Source organism: Rana temporaria, chromosome 10, assembly GCF_905171775.1.
Source record: "Rana temporaria chromosome 10, aRanTem1.1, whole genome shotgun sequence".
In the NCBI taxonomy this organism is placed as follows: Eukaryota; Metazoa; Chordata; class Amphibia; order Anura; family Ranidae; genus Rana; species Rana temporaria.
In genome coordinates this window covers 101,739,271-101,754,946 of record NC_053498.1, presented here as the reverse complement: position 1 = coordinate 101,754,946, position 15,676 = coordinate 101,739,271, and the positions used below count along the sequence as shown (strand labels likewise).

The following is a 15,676-nucleotide window of genomic DNA, read 5'->3' as shown; positions in this document are numbered from 1 at the left end:
AATCATTACGGCGCATGCGGGGGATCCCTTCGGACAGATGGATCCGGTGAGTCTGTACAGACCAGCGGATCCATCCGTTGGGATGGATTCCAGCGGATAGATTTGATAGCATGGAAAAGAAATTGGAAGCAACTGCGCTAATGAAAACCTAATACAATATGGTAGTACTCCTAAAGAGTACTAATGTGAAAAAAAGCTGCACCTTACTGTGTACGGTGAAACAGTGATAGCATAAAGAAAAATAACAAGATGCGCTAAATATATACAAAATATAACAACATGTAACAAATCAATGTCCATAAGTGAAAGTGAAAAAAATTTGGTGAAAAAAGTCCTTAGAAGGACGGCACAGCTTCTATCCACCCGTAGAGTGAAAAAAAGGAGATGAGCCAAATGATCCACAGATAAGTCCAAGGTTAAGAGGTGACTATCCCGAAGCAGTGATCCACCACCAAGAAAAAATATAGCCTCTTACCGGATATCCGGCGGTCTCTTAGCTAAAAGAAGACCCCAGAAAGCATAACAATAGATGAACCGTTGAAAATGCAGCACTCGTTCCGCCCGACCGGTTTCGCGATAATTCGCTTCCTCTCGTGCCCCAGAGGAAGCGAATTATCGCGAAACCGGTCGGGCGGAAGGAGTGCTGCATCGGATTACCCCCCGCATACTTGCACGACTTCTTCACCATCTGAACGGGTTTTTTTGGTCAGCTTCCGGCCGGAGCTCCAATTGACATGCCCTTTTTACCATTGTTTTAATGTAAGTGTGTTTTTGACTTCTTTTAAAATAAATACGCCTATGGTATTACACTATTGCGGTTCCCATATGTCTTTTCATGTTACCTGTTGATCGAGTTCGCAAGCACTGGATAAAGACTGGTTTCCAGCCCAGCCCACCTGCAATTTGATTTTCAACGGTTCATCTATTGTTATGCTTTCTGGGGTCTTCTTTTAGCTAAGAGACCGCCGGATATCCAGTAAGAGGCTATATTTTTTCTTGGTGGTGGATCACTGCTTCTGGATAGTCACCTCTTAACCTTGGACTTATCTGTGGATCATTTGGCTCATCTCCTTTTTTTCACTCTACGGGTGGATAGAAGCTTTGCCGTCCTTCTAAGGACTTTTTTCACCAAATTTTTTTCACTTTCACTTATGGACATTGATTTGTTACATGTTGTTATATTTTGTAGATTTGATAGCATGTCATCAAATATTTATCTGCTGGAAATCCATCCCAGGGGATAAATATCCGCGGAAACAGATCCGCTGGAGTGTACACACCATAGGATCTATCCGCTGAAACCCATTCGCTGGGATTTTTCAGCGGATGGATTCTATCGTGTGTATGGGGCCTAAGGGTTAGCACCTTTGTCAGGTGTTTGTTGCTGTCTGTATCTTGGAGATCATTATCCCCTGGACAAAAATTTAAGAGGGATCCAAAATTTCACAATTGCCACCGGGACCAAAGGTAAGGGGAAATCCTGTTCTGGTGACAACTGCGTAAAAGGTGATTTCCCTTCTTCTTTGACATCCTGTTGTGGCTCCAAGTCAGGAATTTAAAAGAAATCTCCCCAACATGACACCGAGAACAAATATAAATCTGACAGAGGTGTTTACCATTCACTACTAGTTTTTAGGGTTTAGAGTTACTTAAAAAAAGGACCATCTGTAAAAACAATCATCAACGTACTGTATGTGGCTGTAACTGGAAATGTTTTCTTGCTTTCACATGATTTTTTTTGATGGGAAAACATAAGTTTGTGTATTTAACTGTAAACGTCCATGTGGTCACATGATCTTGGTTGAATCCGCAGAATGTTTACAGCAGAACAAGGCAGGAAACCAGCGTGGGTTCTACAGATGCTGCTTATCTAGGATTCGTCTACTAAAAGCCTAGACAACCAGTAGTAATGCCCTACACAACATTTAATTCAGGTTAATGGTTTAGTCAATCCAGAATTTATATTTGTGTTTTTGGCAGATGTTAAAAATGTAAACCTGGGGCTCCCTCAAAGCCCCAAAGTGTTGGGTAATGCGAAGATTGGTGAGCTTCCTAGTTGCCGTTTCTGGCACTCCACCTCCCTTCTCATTTGCTCTACCGTGCCCATCACTGAGATAGGTGGCCCTACTGGGAACACTGGACCAGCATTGGTGACTAGCAAGCTGGTAAATAGGGTTCTGCTCCAATAAACAACACACATTTTATACAGAATAGTTACACTCTAGCCCAGGGGTCTCCAAGCTGTGGCCCTGCGGCCAGATATGGCCCTTTGCTTGCCTTTATCCGGTCCTTTATTCCATCCACTGACACCAACAATGGGAAACCATTCTTGTTGCTTATATGAACAATGGGGCACTATTCTGCCAATTGACTATGTCAAAAGGGCATAATTCCTTCCATTGACACCAAATGATGGGACACTAGTTCTCCCACTGTCACCAAAGATATGGCATTGTTTACTCCCACAGGACACCTGGTCATTTTTTATATACACGGGCCAAATGTCGGGCAGCATTGGCCGGTTCAATAGAAATTGGCCAACGCTCGTCCCACATGTATGGCAGCTGGTCCGACGGAAGCCAGCCATTCGGCCGGCTTCTGTTGAAGGGTCATGACCAAAAAACGTCTGACGACCGGCGGTAGCTGGAGTGTAATGGCGGGTAGGCCGCCCCCCTGTCAGAACACAATAGCACAGCAGGAGAGATTGCTATACCAAACTCCTAAACGGAGTCTGGGCGTTGATTGGCCGCCATTGGCTCGCGCTGCTGTCAATCACATCCAATGATGTGACGCGCTGGGGGGCGGGGCCAAGTCATACAGTCTATAGCCGCTGGCTGTATCACGGGAGCGTGCCCGCAAGCTAACCCCCTTGGGAGAGAGCATCCCATGAAGGGGGTAAGCTATTTCAGGGAGGAGCCGAGACAGCCACGAGGGACCCCAGAAGACCAGGATCGGGGCCACTCTGTGCAAAACGAACTGCATAGTGGAGGTAAGTATAACATGTTTGTTATTTAAAAAATAAAAAGCCTTACAACCCCTTTAAGGACTACAATATTATGGTCATTGCAAATCAGCATTAGATAATGCCAAACTGATAGGACAACCCGCTTACAGCATAACTCTTGGTTTTCAGGTCATGTGATTTTAGAAAGACGCTTCCTCCCAGGCCAGTTATCTACCTGAAGTCTCAAAGAAGCAGTGAGGGCAACATGAACAAAAGTAAACTTGGTCTATGTACTTTCAGGATAAGTAGATATGGTGGCTACACTGTACAGGCTGCATTGACAAAAGAATGACATATCTTGAAGTAAGCAATGACACTAGCAGCTGTGATATACTGTATATATAGTTATGTTAAAGCGGAGTTCCAACCACAATTAGCATTTTTTAAATGTATGTCCTTTCATCCTGCGTTTTTATATTATAAATCCGGTCACTTACTATTTTACAATCCGCCGCCGATCCGCATAGATATTCAAAAAAGAAAGTTTATAAAACTATGTCTACACTGTTGTCATTTTGCTTGTGGGCATTGTGAAGCCTACAAGCACTTACTTCCTGGAAGTCTTGAATGGGGAGTGATAATTGGACAGCGCACTGCATCATGGGAAATGATGACACACATTTCCCAGGAGCATTAGAGGGAGATGATGTCAGAATCCTAGGTGATTCCAAAGGCAGATTTTGTGGGACCACATAGCAACAGGCATTTCCAGATGATTAAAAAAAACATTTTTTTTTTAAATTTTTTACTTTTTTAGGTCTAATGAGCACAATAATGCCAAAAAAAATTTGGGATGGAAACTCCACTTTAAGTTGAAATAGGATTTTGTTTGTACATAGTATTTTATGTAATGCTTCTCTTTATGTCCTTTTCAGAGCTGTACACATCATTTTAGTTGTGTGTTACCCACATTGAATAGCTTAAATAACAAGTTACTTCTGTGTTATTATACGTTGGTGTTCTCGGGTTTGTAATACAGCACTGTAAGCATTCTGCAGATAAAGCCAATGAAATCATAATTACAGAGCAGTTGCTATAAAGTAGGAACATAGCTTATGCATTCCTCCCTCTACTTTTCCACAATATTGTGACCAAATCCAAACATTTCCCTAAAACCCATTCACATCTTTGAGATGAAAATTAAGTTAACCACTTAAGACCCGGACCTTTAGGCAGCTAAAGGACCCGGCCAGGTTTTGCGATTCGGCACTATGTCGCTTTAACAGACAATTGCGCGGTCGTGCGACATGGCTTCCAAACAAAATTGGCGTCCTTTTTTTCCCACAAATAGAGCTTTCTTTTGGTGGTATTTGATCACCTCTGCGGTTTTTATTTTTTGCGCTATAAACAAAAATAGAGCGTCAATTTTGACAATTTTGAAAAAAATTCAATATTTTTTACTTTTTGCTATAATAAATATCCCCCAAAAATATATAAAAAAATATTTTTTTTCCTCAGTTTAGGCCGATACGTATTCTTCTACCTATTTTTGGTAATAAGCGTTTATCGGTTGGTTTGCGCAAAATTTATAGCGTTTACAAAATAGGGGATAGTTTTATTGAATGTTTATAAAAATGTTTTTTACTACTAATGGCGGCGATCAGCAATTTTTTTCATGACAATTTTGACACATTTTTGGGACCATTGTCATTTTCACAGCAAAAAATGCATTTAAAATGCATTGTTTACTGTGAAAATTACAATTGCAGTTTGGGAGTTAACCACAAGGGGGCGCTGAAGGGGTTATGTATGACCTAATATGTGTTTCTAACTGTAGGGGGGTGTGGCTGTAGGTATGATGTCATTGATTGTGTATCCCTATAAAAGGGATCAGGCGATCGCTGACGGCGCCACAGTGAAGAACGGGGAAGCTGTGTTTACACACAGCTCTCCCTGTTCTTCAGCTCTGGGGATCGATTGCGGGACTCCAGCGGTGATCGGGTTGGCAGGTCCCGTGGTCCCGGTCACGGAGCTTTGGACTCGCGACCCACGGCTGGGCACTAGCAAAGGACGTACCTGTACGTGCATGTGCCCAGCCGTGCCATTCTGCCGCCGTAAATGTGCAGGAGGCGGTCCTTAAGCAGTTAAAGGGGTTGTAAAGGTTTGTTTTTTATTTTCTAAATAGGTTCCTTTAAGCTAGTGCATTGTTGGTTCACTTATCTTTTCCTTCGATTTCCCTTCTAAATTTTATTTCTTTGTCCTTGCGGGGAGACGCTATGTTCAGCGTCATCTCCCCGTAGGGATGTTGTCCCAAGGGAGGGGGAGTGCGCGCTGACTAACCCCCAGCCAGAATGGCTTGGATGATGGGGGCAAGCTTACTGAGGAGGAACAGGAAGTGAAAAATTCAGACATAGAAAAAAAACATTTAGAAGGAAAAGGTAAGTGCACTAGCTTAAAGGAACCTATTTAGAAAATAAAAAATGAACCTTTACAACCCCTTTCAACTTTCCCATATAAAACAGGTTAAAGGGGTTGTAAAGGTAAAAAAAAAAAAATTACCTAAATAGCTTCCTTTACCTCAGTGCAGTCCTTCTTCACTTACCTCATCCTTCCATTTTGTTTCTAAATGTCCTTATTTCTTCTGAGAAATCCTCACTTCCTGTTCTTCTGTCTGTAACTCCACACAGTGATGCGAGGCTTTCTCCCTGGTGTGGAGTGTCATGCTCGCCCCCTCCCTTGAATACAGAATGTGGAGAAATATGGATGTCTTGCAGAAATGTCCAGACATATACCGTGCTTTAAAATAAATCTGTATTGATTCATATATAACTAGATATTAAGAATAGGTTAGGATTGCACTCATTAAACTGGACATTTCAGTAATGCCGCATACACACGATCGGAAATTCCGACAAGAAAACCATGGATTTTTCTGACGGAATGTTGACTTGTGTTGCATACACACGGTCACACAAATCTTGACAGAAATTCTGACCTTCAAGAACGGGGTGATGTACAAGACGTACTACGAGCGGAGATCAATGAAGTTCAATAGGCAGTTCGGCTCCTCTGCTTGATTCTGAGCATGTGTGTTTTTTGCGCGTCTGAATTACATACAGACGAGCAAATTTTCCAATAGGATTTTTTGATCGGAAAAATAGAGAACCTGCTCTCAATCTTTTGTTGGCAGAAAATCCTGACAGCGAAAGTCCGATGGAGCATACACATGGTCGGAATTTCCGACCAAAAGCTCACATCGGATTTTTCTTGTCGGAAATTTCCAATCGTGTGTGCGCAGCATAACAGTCTGTATGCGTAAATTCTTGCCATGTTTCATTATACAGCAACAGTATCATTTCACAGAAAGAGCTACCTGTTATCATTAAAAAACAGTCCTTGGGCTCTCTTTGCCCAGGCTTAGATGATGTCATCAGCCTGCTGCAGGTAACATTTCCTCATTCTGCTCTCTCATAGTGACCAGACTGCTACAATGTAACTTTCTAGAAAGTCACAGGGTGGGAGGCCCCATTCACACTTGAGCGCTTTGTAGCTTGTAGCACGAAATTTAAAGCGGAGTTCCGGCCACAATTTCACTTTTTAAATATAAATACCCCTGTAATACACAAGCTTAATGTATTCTAGTAAAGTTAGTCTGTAAACTAAGGTCCGTTTTGTTAGGTTGTTACAGCATTTAGACACTTTATAAAATAGAAATTGACTGGGGCCATCTTAAGTGTGGGCATCATGAAGCCAGACTGTATGACTTCCTGGATTTCAGCCTTGCAGATCTCGCACATGCTCAGTGCTGCACAAGCAGTGTCAGATCAGGTTTCAGCACCTGTGCTGTCCAAGTCACATGATTCTTTGAGACTGGGGAGTGCACAGACTCCTGGAAAGTTACACCCACTACATTCCCAGGAGTCTGTGCGTTGTAGGTTAGGAAGCATTAAGCACCTAGGTGCAGGAAGTGGGAAGATTAACTATTCTGCCTAGCAACAACACTTTGAAGGCATCTAAAAAAAAAAAAAAATTTCGTAAAGGACTAATGACATTTTTTTAAAACTACTGATGTAATGTTATATTTATGGGTGGAACTCCACTTTGAAAATAATCAGCACAAACCAGCTCATCAGTACCAACTTTGTACAGTGTTGTACAAAGTTGGTACTGATGAAAGCATTGTGATGCCCTGTACACACGACCGGTTTTCCCGTTGGAAAAACTGCGATGAGAGCTTTTCGTCGGGAATGGCGACCGTGTGTAAGCTCCATCGAACTATTTCCCACTGGAAAACTGCCATGCTTTCCGATGGGGAAAAAAACATGCATGCTCAGAGTCAAGTCGACGCATGCTCAGAAGCACTGAACTTAATTTTCTTGGTTCATCGTAGTGTTGTACGTCACTACGTTCTTGGCAGTCAAAAGTTCACCAAACTTTTGTGTGACCGTGTATATGCAAGGCAGGCTTGAGAGGAATTCCTTTGGGAAAACCATTGTTTTTCTTTTTCCGACGGGATAACTGCTCGCGTGTACGGGGCATTAGGGCAAATTTTGTCATCTTTATAAAAAAAGCATTTAGCCTAGTGAAGAAAGTAGCTGAACAGAACATGAAACAAAAGTTGTTACCTCTGCCCAATATTAAATTAACACTTTTTTTTTCCTCTTTTTCTTTTAGGTCAGCTTGTTTATTTATACTCAGGTAAGAGCCGTCTATAAATATGGGGGTACAATGGGGGTATTTTTCCAATATTTTTCCAATATTGTGTTTAGTGATCTACAATGGGGGTATTTTTCCAATATTGTGTTTAGTGATCTACAATGGGGGTATTTTTCCAATATTTTTCCAATATTGTGTTTAGTGATCTACAATGGGGGTATTTTTCCAATATTGTGTTTAGTGATCTTCTACAATGGGGGTATTTTTCCAATATTGTGTTTAGTGATCTACAATGGGGGTATTTTTCCAATATTCTGTTTAGTGATCTACAATGGGGGTATTTTTCCAATATTCTGTTTAGTGATCTACAATGATGGTATTTTTCCAATATTCTGTTTAGTGATCTACAATGGGGGTATTTTTCCAATATTCTGTTTAGTGATCTACAATGGGGGTATTTTTCCAATATTGTGTTTAGTGATCTACAATGGGGGTATTTTTCCAATATTGTGTTTAGTGATCTACAATGGGGGTATTTTTCCAATATTCTGTTTAGTGATCTACAATGGGGGTATTTTTCCAATATTCTGTTTAGTGATCTACAATGATGGTATTTTTCCAATATTCTGTTTAGTGATCTACAATGGGGGTATTTTTCCAATATTCTGTTTAGTGATCTACAATGATGGTATTTTTCCAATATTCTGTTTAGTGATCTACAATGGGGGTATTTTTCCAATATTCTGTTTAGTGATCTACAATGGGGGTATTTTTCCAATATTCTGTTTAGTGATCTACAATGATGGTATTTTTCCAATATTCTGTTTAGTGATCTACAATGGGGGTATTTTTCCAATATTCTGTTTAGTGATCTACAATGGGGGTATTTTTCCAATATTCTGTTTAGTGATCTACAATGGGGGTATTTTTCCAATATTGTGTTTAGTGATCTACAATGGGGGTATTTTTCCAATATTGTGTTTAGTGATCTACAATGGGGGTATTTTTCCAATATTGTGTTTAGTGATCTACAATGGGGGTATTTTTCCAATATTCTGTTTAGTGATCTACAATGGGGGTATTTTTCCAATATTGTGTTTAGTGATCTACAATGGGGGTATTTTTCCAATATTCTGTTTAGTGATCTACAATGGGGGTATTTTTCCAATATTGTGTTTAGTGATCTACAATGGGGGTATTTTTCCAATATTGTGTTTAGTGATCTACAATGGGGGTATTTTTCCAATATTCTGTTTAGTGATCTACAATGGGGGTATTTTTCCAATATTCTGTTTAATGATCTACAATGGGGGTATTTTTCCAATATTGTGTTTAGTGATCTACAATGGGGGTATTTTTCCAATATTCTGTTTAGTGATCTACCATGGGGGTATTTTTCCAATATTCTGTTTAGTGATCTACAATGGGGGTATTTTTCCCACTAGCTACCAATGTTAGGGGCATTTCACGTGGGGTTCCCAAAGACCTAGAATTATTATAAGGGTTCCTGTGGGGTAAAAGAGTCTGCTATAAACAATATAATCCATATTACAAAGTCTGTGTGATGGAAAAAGAAGGTTAGGAGAATATTCAAAACTATTAAGATGCCCTTTGTATCTAAAGTAAGGCTTGAAAGTCATACAGGGAACACAGTTTAATAAACATATGTGCTAATTCTTTACATTTCATATAAAAAAAAGTATCCTTGGTTGCCCAGACAAATCTATTCAAATGGGGTCATAGACAGAAGTTCTCAACTTTTCACACTCTTTAAAACTCTTCTAGTTACTCTAGTTTTTCTCCAAGACTTTTTGTATGCCACTATGGGGCTTAATGAGTGGCAGTTGTCCAGTGTGTTTTATTTTGTCTCCTTGTAGATCCTTGTAGACCTTCTTGAAGTGCCAATCTTGATGGACACAGAATTTTAGAACTATCAAGATGTTAAAATATTTAGAAGGACTTATTTTTATTCTCGCTGTAATTTAGTTTTCTGTCCTCCCAGCCAGTGATGAAGACATTATATTGGAATTTAGCAGAGTTATGATAATAGGAAATCCATCCACTGGCACCTGCAAGTCTTACATTCCATAACACTGAAATGTGAAATTCTAGCTGTAATGTCTTCCTATTTTTAAAGCACAAGTTCACCTTTATTACATCTTCTTCTTTTAATACAGTATACCTACTGTCCGTGCTTTATATTCCCCCTAGTATTTGGTTACTTTTTTTTCTCAGTTTTTGTGTTTCTCTACTCTATTATGCCCCTCTGGTCCCTTCCAATCTTTTTTTCTGTTTTTTATGGGCTTATTAATACATAACTAGGGACCTACGTGTACTCAGAACAAAGTGAACCCTGTAATCCCCTAACCCTGAGTGACTGCCAGTTATTCCCGGAGCTGCAGAAAGGATATTTGAACTGAGTGTACAGTATATCTAAATGGAATGTTACAGCATTTCTTATGGATTTATGTGTTATCTTTTTTTATGTTTCAAAAATGAATTTACAACATATATTAATTTCTTCTATTTTTACTCAATCATGGTTATGAACATCTTGGGAGACAGTATCACTTTTGGTGATTTATTATTGGAAGTGAGTGCTAAAGGATAAAAAAAAATGCAATATTTAAAGTGGCATTAAACCCAAAAGCAAACATGTATCATATTGCAGCTTAACCATTTCTTAAATGTGATGGCTGCATTCATTTTCATTTTTAGGCTTTTATTCTTCGATTTTCATCTGGTGATCGAGCCAGTAAGTTTGTTTTTTCAAAAGAACAAGCTCCCCAGCAGAATGTATCAGTTACAGAGATGAGACAAACCATATAACACTAGCAGGTGCGCTTAGAATGGTCAGCTTTTATTTATGTAAAACCTTTATCCCAAAAGGAAAATAATGGCTGTAACTGCTTATAAGGTGTTAACTGGAGTTTGGCTTCAGTTTGTTAGTGTATCTAAACCTGCTAGTGCATCTCACACTCCCCTCCCCCCAGACTGACAATGCTGCTGTCCGATGTTGCTCTTTCATCCACCCACTTCATTTAAAGTCCCAGGGCGAATCCTTCATTTTATTATATGTTACAGGGATGGAAGTGTGTTACTGGGGACACCAGACCTTTCCCCTTTCTTTATATTTCATCCAGAGTGGGGACTCTCTAATACAGGAGGAGTGTTACTGGTCAGATCATCAGGCAAAAACAAAGCGGCACCTCAACTCCAAAATCAGCACCCCTGGCACACCTAGTGGAGTGAAAGTTGCTGCATGCACTTAAAGGAACACAAATGTGAATAGCTTAAACTAAACTGTGAATTAGTATTAGGAAATAGACAGAAGACCATTAAGTGGTAAATGAACTAAGTTAATTGGTATGGGTTAGAGTAAATGGTGGTTTGAGCATATAGAAGGTAGGGTTCGACACAGTCTGCTAGACTGTTTAATCACTGTGCTAAAGTAATTTTTCAATAGAGTTCTGTATATTGGATATTGGGATTAACTAAGTCAGCAATAAAACGGTGCATATAAGCATAACTGTGAATAGTAATACTATATGACTAGTCTAAAGTGCACTTTAGGGGGATATCCAAGATATGGTGCAATGTCCCATGAGAGGTACCTCTTACCATAGGCAGTAAGTGAAGTTCTCTGTATAGCAGCTGTACAGGGGCAGTCTTTAGTCTTAAGCCGGTTAACATTTGGGCCCAAATGTACTATTGACACACATGAGAATAGTCCCAGTCAAGCCTGCAAGCAGCAGTAAGGCTACTAGATGGCTGTATGGTCAGTTCCTAAAGGGTTCAGTGTCTCAAGCAGCAAATAGATAAAACCCCATAGCACCAGTCCCAGCAATATTACAGCTCACTTAGGTGCCTCTGCCATCACCCCTGAACTCAGGACTTATGGATCCTGTTTAGACCGCCAAAATGCAGCAGTAATGGTGCACAGTAGACAGCGATGTGCTCTCTCTGGGCTCCCTCTTTGCAAGAGGAAGCTGTGTCCTGTATAGCCTGAGAAAATGCAGCTCTTTCCCTACTCCAGCTAATCTTTCTCTGGGGGATGCAGTTCGAAAAGCTCTTAAATACAGTAGAGTCTCTCTCCTCTGGACTACAGTTCCCACAGTGCAGTGCTGCCTGACTCAGTCCATTGAACTCTTCCTGCTCAGCAGCTCCCTCCTCTCAGCTGTTATGACGTTCAGCACTACAGGGCAGCAGCCACAGAGAGTAGGAGTCAATGTTTCCCCCCCTCTACACTCCTAGCTAAGCAACTGGCTACACATAGAATGTAGATTTAAAAGAAAGGAAAATGACACCCCTTAAACAATTCAAAACTAGCCCAGGTTGTGCACAATAAGAAAGATAATTCACCAGGTGCATAATACTAGACTACGTTTATCAGAGTTCAGTCCTATTAGTCAATAAAAAAAAAATTGTTGCAACTTATGTGTCTCTTCTGGTTAGTGTGGATTACTGCAAGATGCTGCACATATTGTATCTTTATTGTAGGTGCTATGCACACTGTTGGCGCTACATCAATCCTGCATTTTGTTAAAAATAACTAACAATGCCTTTGACATTTTGTTCTTTTTTCCGACAGTGCCCGCCAGCCAGCAGAACCCAGAGAGTGTGGTGGTATCTGTAAATAACATCAGTGCACATACTGGCTCCCAGGCCCTCTTGCTTTGTCAGAGCTATCGCATGGTATGGACACAGGACAACCTTCTAGACAGGCAGCGCGTTCTACACTGGGACCTGATTAGCAGTCAGGGGTTCTACCGTGGGGAGCGGCTGCTGGACATGTTTTCTGCTGGAGAGCAACGCTTATATGGCGGATATAACCAAGGCCGTATCCTGGTGTCACCAAACGCCTTCCGAGATGGCAATTTCTCCTTGGTGATAAAAGGTATTTATATTTCTGTAAAATTTAATGAAAACCCTAAAACAGCTGTATACTACATCTCGATAAACATATACTAAAAATAAAAAGTATTGCAGGAAAGGCTGAGTGCCTGAGAATCAAAGGCACCACACCCCTTGAATTTTTTTGAAATAAGCAAATACCAGAAGGGAATAGGGGTTTTAAAGGTGCCACACACAGAAATTTGTATAAAACGTATTCAAGTTTATTTATACATATCTAAAATTCCAAAAACTGAATAAAAAACACATTTTCAGATGACATGCAGTTATTCTAGTTCATTCGACATGTTTCACTGTAAAATGGCTTCTTCAGGAGTTACCGGAGATACTACATATGTAAACAGTGTGAATTAAAGAATAACATATCAATCAAACAAACCAATAGCATCTGATCATACAGTAAATTACTGTATGATATGATGTTATTGGTTTGTTTGATATGTTATTCTTTAATTTATAGTGTTTACATATGCAGTATCTCCGGTATCTCCTGAAGAAGCCATACTACAGTGAAAAATGTCACGCGAACTAGAATAACTGCATGTCATCTGTAAAGATGTTTTTTTATCCATTTTTTTTTTTCATTTTAAATAGCTATAAATAAGCTTGAATAACTTTTATAATAATTTGTGTGTGTGGCACATTTAAAACTCATATTGCCTCCTGGTATTTGCTTATTTCATACACTAAAAATACTTTATATTTGCAAACGGACGACAAATAAATAATTTTGATGCCATGTGCCTGTCATAAATGTTGTTTAGAAATGTGAATCTTGGTTCTTCTTTAAGGCCAGTGGTTCAAGAGAAAATAATACATACTGTAGACCTCAAAGGCACCCTGTGCAAGGGCAATCCCCCTGCCCCTTTCCTGCTAACTAATGCCCATCTGCAAACATGTATTTTCTGTAAATAGATACATGCATAGATACATACAGTACATACAGTGCCAGGACAAGGTAATCTAGAGCCAAAGACAAACATGCCAGCGTTTGAGCCTATACCCCCTGCCAAACACAAATTCCCCAAAATCACCATACCTAGCGCACACCACCCAAATGTTCCCACCTATAACAATTAACACAAATCTCCTCCCCCAATCTCCATGCGGTGCTCCCCCCACCTCACATGATACCACAGCTCCCTGGGCAGCCGTCCCTTCTGCCCACCCCTTGTCCCGGCCCAGCAAACATACACATGCACACCTCGAGATGGATACTAGTCCAAACTGGTGTCAAATAAAAATAGGGGAAGCATTCTGATGATTTTAATAAAGTTCTGTAAAAAAGAAGATTGGCACATCAGGCCCGCATCTCCCAGCACACATTGCAGAACGCTAGTGTGAATGATCCCTTAGAATAAACCACTATCCACCAGCAGGGAATCTTAGCACTAGCCTAACCCAATTCTAGTGCAATTAGGCCCCTATCTCCTGAAAGATACTTGTGCAGCTGCACAGTCTGCACAAATGGTAGGTCCGCCACTGGCTCTGCCTTCAAATAGCATGGTTGCCAAATGCACAGCATAGTACATTGCAAATAATGTTTCTCTTTTCCTTTTATTAAGTATTAACATAAATAGCAGTCTATTTGAAATTATCATGATAATAATCTTGTGTCTCTTTCTTTTTTATGGAACCATTGCCTGTGGAAAGGTGTATCAGTAAATGATCAGGGTTTATATTCCTGTAATCTCCATCATCACTACTGTCACCTGGATGAAACAGTCAGAGTCCAGCTGAACACCACCAAGTCAGGTGAGAATAAACTTCACAGGGCAAGGGCATTAGAAATGTGGATGCCAGACTGTTCACATAAGTGAGGGAGTAATGTCATAATAATACATTCAACTAATTTTAAATTAGACCTTTTATAAGTGGTCTTGCACATGGGTGTCTGAGCCTATTCAATGTAAATTGTGATGCCATTCCCCTACCTAGGCATCTCAGGCAGGGCCACCATCAGGGGGGTACAGGTATTACACCTGTAAGGGGCCCGATGGTCCCCAGGGGCCCCGGAGGAGGGAGGAAGGAGGAAGGAGAAAGAGTTAATATATAAAAAAGGATCTGGGCCCTGCCATACCATGCCTTGGAAGTTGCCCTAGGCAGCAGCTCCCTTAGGGGTCAAAAATAGCCACTGCGTGGAATCATTTCAGCTTTCTATGGGAGGCTGTATGCTGCACGTGGGCTGCCCAGGCACGACAATTGTACTGGCATTTATGTTGATTGAGCCCAGCTGCCCGTGCGCAAAAACTCTTTAGGCTTATTCATATGTGAACTGGCTCAGCTGCCAATGCGCAAGGACTCTTAGGGCTTATTTATACATGTGATACATTAATATGTTGCCTCCTCACTGTTTTTTTTAATGCTGAACATGCTGAACCACTGCGCTGCAACGGCTTGCAGGGCTGCTGTGGTGCACTGAAGAATTCACTTGAATGGGTCACATTTGGCAGTGGTACCTCCTGCTGATTGTTGATTCATTTTTGCTGCTGCTGCAAAGCATTGTGGCTGCGGCTTGTGTGCAGCCCTGAGTAGCTGCGTCTGCTTGTTCAGGTAGGCTTAAGGGGCCAGTAAAACCACAGCTCAACTGCTTGCTTTTACCGCCCCTCAGCCCACACGTCTGAACAAGGCCTTATAGTTAAAAAAAATTCCTATGAAATTCAGATTTTCATGCTTCTACTCACCCTAAACAAGCCCTTCTCTGTAATGCTGTTCTTCCTCTTTGCTGATAGGAAGAAAGCTTCAAATATATCTAAGCTCCAAAAAACATTTAGGCCCGGATTCACAAAGCACTTACGCCGACGTATCTTGAGATACGCTGTCGTAAGTACAAATGTGCGCTGTCGCACCTATGCGCCGAACCAGAAACCAAGATACGCCTGAAAATAGTCTGCATCTGACCGACCAAAACTTTCCTACACCGGCGTATCGTGGGAGCATATTTACGCTGGCGCTCCCATTGATTTTCGATTCAAATATGCAAATGAGTGAAATACGGCGATTCACGAACGTAGTTGCGCCCAGCGCATTATATACGCGGTTTGCGTAAGACTTACTTCCGGCGTAAAGTTATTCCCCATATAGGAGGCGCAACTCATACAAAGCTATGGACCAGGGAACACAGCCGTCGTATTTTACGTCGTTTACGTAGTTCGTGAATAT

General features: G+C 40.8%; 1 protein-coding gene across 2 annotated transcripts in view; it reads left to right on the top strand.

Moving 5' to 3' along the window:
• Positions 1-15,676, top strand: part of MXRA8 (matrix remodeling associated 8) — a 48,258-nt gene that overhangs the window by 17,388 nt on the left and 15,194 nt on the right. For both annotated transcript variants that reach the window (XM_040325867.1, XM_040325868.1), the window contains 3 exons: positions 7,619-7,642; positions 12,192-12,497; positions 14,168-14,269. In XM_040325867.1, the coding sequence (XP_040181801.1) occupies positions 7,619-7,642; positions 12,192-12,497; positions 14,168-14,269 (432 nt within the window). The remainder of the gene's footprint in view (positions 1-7,618; positions 7,643-12,191; positions 12,498-14,167; positions 14,270-15,676) is intronic.